This window comes from Galeopterus variegatus, unplaced genomic scaffold (assembly GCF_000696425.1).
Source record: "Galeopterus variegatus unplaced genomic scaffold, G_variegatus-3.0.2 Scaffold2073, whole genome shotgun sequence".
Taxonomy (NCBI): Eukaryota; Metazoa; Chordata; class Mammalia; order Dermoptera; family Cynocephalidae; genus Galeopterus; species Galeopterus variegatus.
In genome coordinates, this window is record NW_007728184.1 from 136,722 (window position 1) to 138,427 (window position 1,706).

General features: G+C 62.7%; 1 protein-coding gene across 2 annotated transcripts in view; it reads left to right on the forward strand.

Moving 5' to 3' along the window:
• Window positions 1-1,570, forward strand: part of FXYD1 (FXYD domain containing ion transport regulator 1) — a 4,237-nt gene extending 2,667 nt beyond the window's left edge. For both annotated transcript variants that reach the window (XM_008580363.1, XM_008580362.1), the window contains exons 5-7: window positions 117-153; window positions 1,059-1,108; window positions 1,287-1,570. In XM_008580363.1, coding sequence (XP_008578585.1) covers window positions 117-153; window positions 1,059-1,108; window positions 1,287-1,309 — 110 coding nt within the window. In that variant the 3' untranslated portion in view covers window positions 1,310-1,570. The remainder of the gene's footprint in view (window positions 1-116; window positions 154-1,058; window positions 1,109-1,286) is intronic.
• Window positions 1,571-1,706: the final 136 nt, after the last annotated feature.

Below are 1,706 nucleotides of genomic sequence, written 5' to 3' on the forward strand. Positions count from 1 at the left end.
GCCCCGTCCCCGCCCCGTCCCCGCCGCCCCGCCCAGGCGACGGCACTCTGGAGCGCGAGCGCCGCACCGCGCCGGCCTGGAGGGAATCTCAGCTTCTCCTCCCCTCCCGCCCGCAGGCAAAAGATGCAGGTGCAAGTTCAACCAGCAGCAGAGGTAAGAGGCCCCGCGGGCCCTCGCTCGCCTCCTCCCGCTCTAGAGGGGCACGTGGGGTGAGGCGGGAAGTCCACTGAACCCGCAGCCAGAAACCCTTCCGCGAACATGTATTAAGCACCTACTATGTGCCAAGCCACGCCCTGGGACCAAGCGATGAATAAACCCGCTGCCCTGCCTGGCCGAGCTCCCAGCCCAGTGGGGGCGGTGGCCGTGGGTTCCAAACAGCCCCACAGAGATAAAGTCACAAAGTGTGATAGCACAAAGTGCTGGGAAGGAAAGAGCCGCGGTGAAATGAGATCACCTCACACGGCGGCCCAGTTTAGCTCCGAGTCCTGTTGCTAGCTCTTTGATTCATCTTTAAATAAAAACTTAAAGCACAGGAAATGCAGGAATGCCTTCGTCATGTTAAAACAGCTATAGACGGTATTATAAGCAACAGCTATATTTATCGTGCGTGTGCCACGTGCCAGATAGTTTCATCGGCTATTATTTTATTTACCCCTCGCACCACCTCTGTGGGGTAGGTGCTGTTATTAACCCATTTTACAGATGAGGAAACAGAGGCACAGGGAGGTAAAGTCACTTTGCCCAAGATCGCTCAACTGGAAGATGGGGTTCAGACTGCCAGGCCACTCTGCCAAGTGCCTTTGACCAGCCCCCACCCACCAACTTTAAGTCCCTTCCCCAACATTCCCGGAGGTTCTCACTGTTAACCTGCTTTTTCGTGTCACACACTTTAAACTGCCCCTGGGTACCCCTCATTTCTGGCGGACCACGAGCCTGCACCTCGCCCATATCTGGGCCTCGGTACACCGGTTTGGAAATTGTGATCTGTTTGGGGGGTTCCCGGAAGGGCTGCCTCTCCCCTGCTCCATCCTGAATTCCCTCCGCCTCGTCCTTCCCAGGACTGGGGAACCTGACGAAGAGGAGGGAACTTTCCGCAGCTCCATCCGCCGTGAGTTTGGGGAGCCCGCGGGTGCTTGGAGGTGAAGGATGGTTCCCAAAGCCCCTTTCCTGGCCCTCCCTGGGCGCATAGAGGGGGGCGCTTGGTGTGAAGCCCGAGGCGGGGAGTGGCCCTTCCTCCCCAGAGGCTGGGGCTGCCCCTCCTGACAGCCGAACTCTGTGTCCCCCAGGTCTGTCCAGCCGCAGGCGATAGAAGCACCTGGCGCGATGGGCCGCGGCCAGGTCCTGCAGCTCCGACCCCGCGGGTGCGGGAGCGTGCAGGAGGGGCCGGGCGCCGGGAGCCAGGGCGGCGCGGAGCAGCGCTGGGGGCCGCGCACCCTTTCCACCGCACAGGAGTCCCCGGGCACCCGACGCCTCCCACTCCCCACCTGAGCGCCCACCGCCACCTCGACTGCCTCCTTCCCCAGCCCTGCCCCCACCGGCTCCCAATAAAACGCGCTTTTCTCCCTTGACAGCGCTTTGTTGATCTGTCGGTCCCTCTGCGCGAAAGCTCGGCGCCCCCTTGGCCCCGGCAGGGGGCGCCCTCGCCCTTGGGGAAGGGGCGGGGACGTCGACAGTGGGCGGGGGCGGGGGCGGCCTGGACGGGGGCG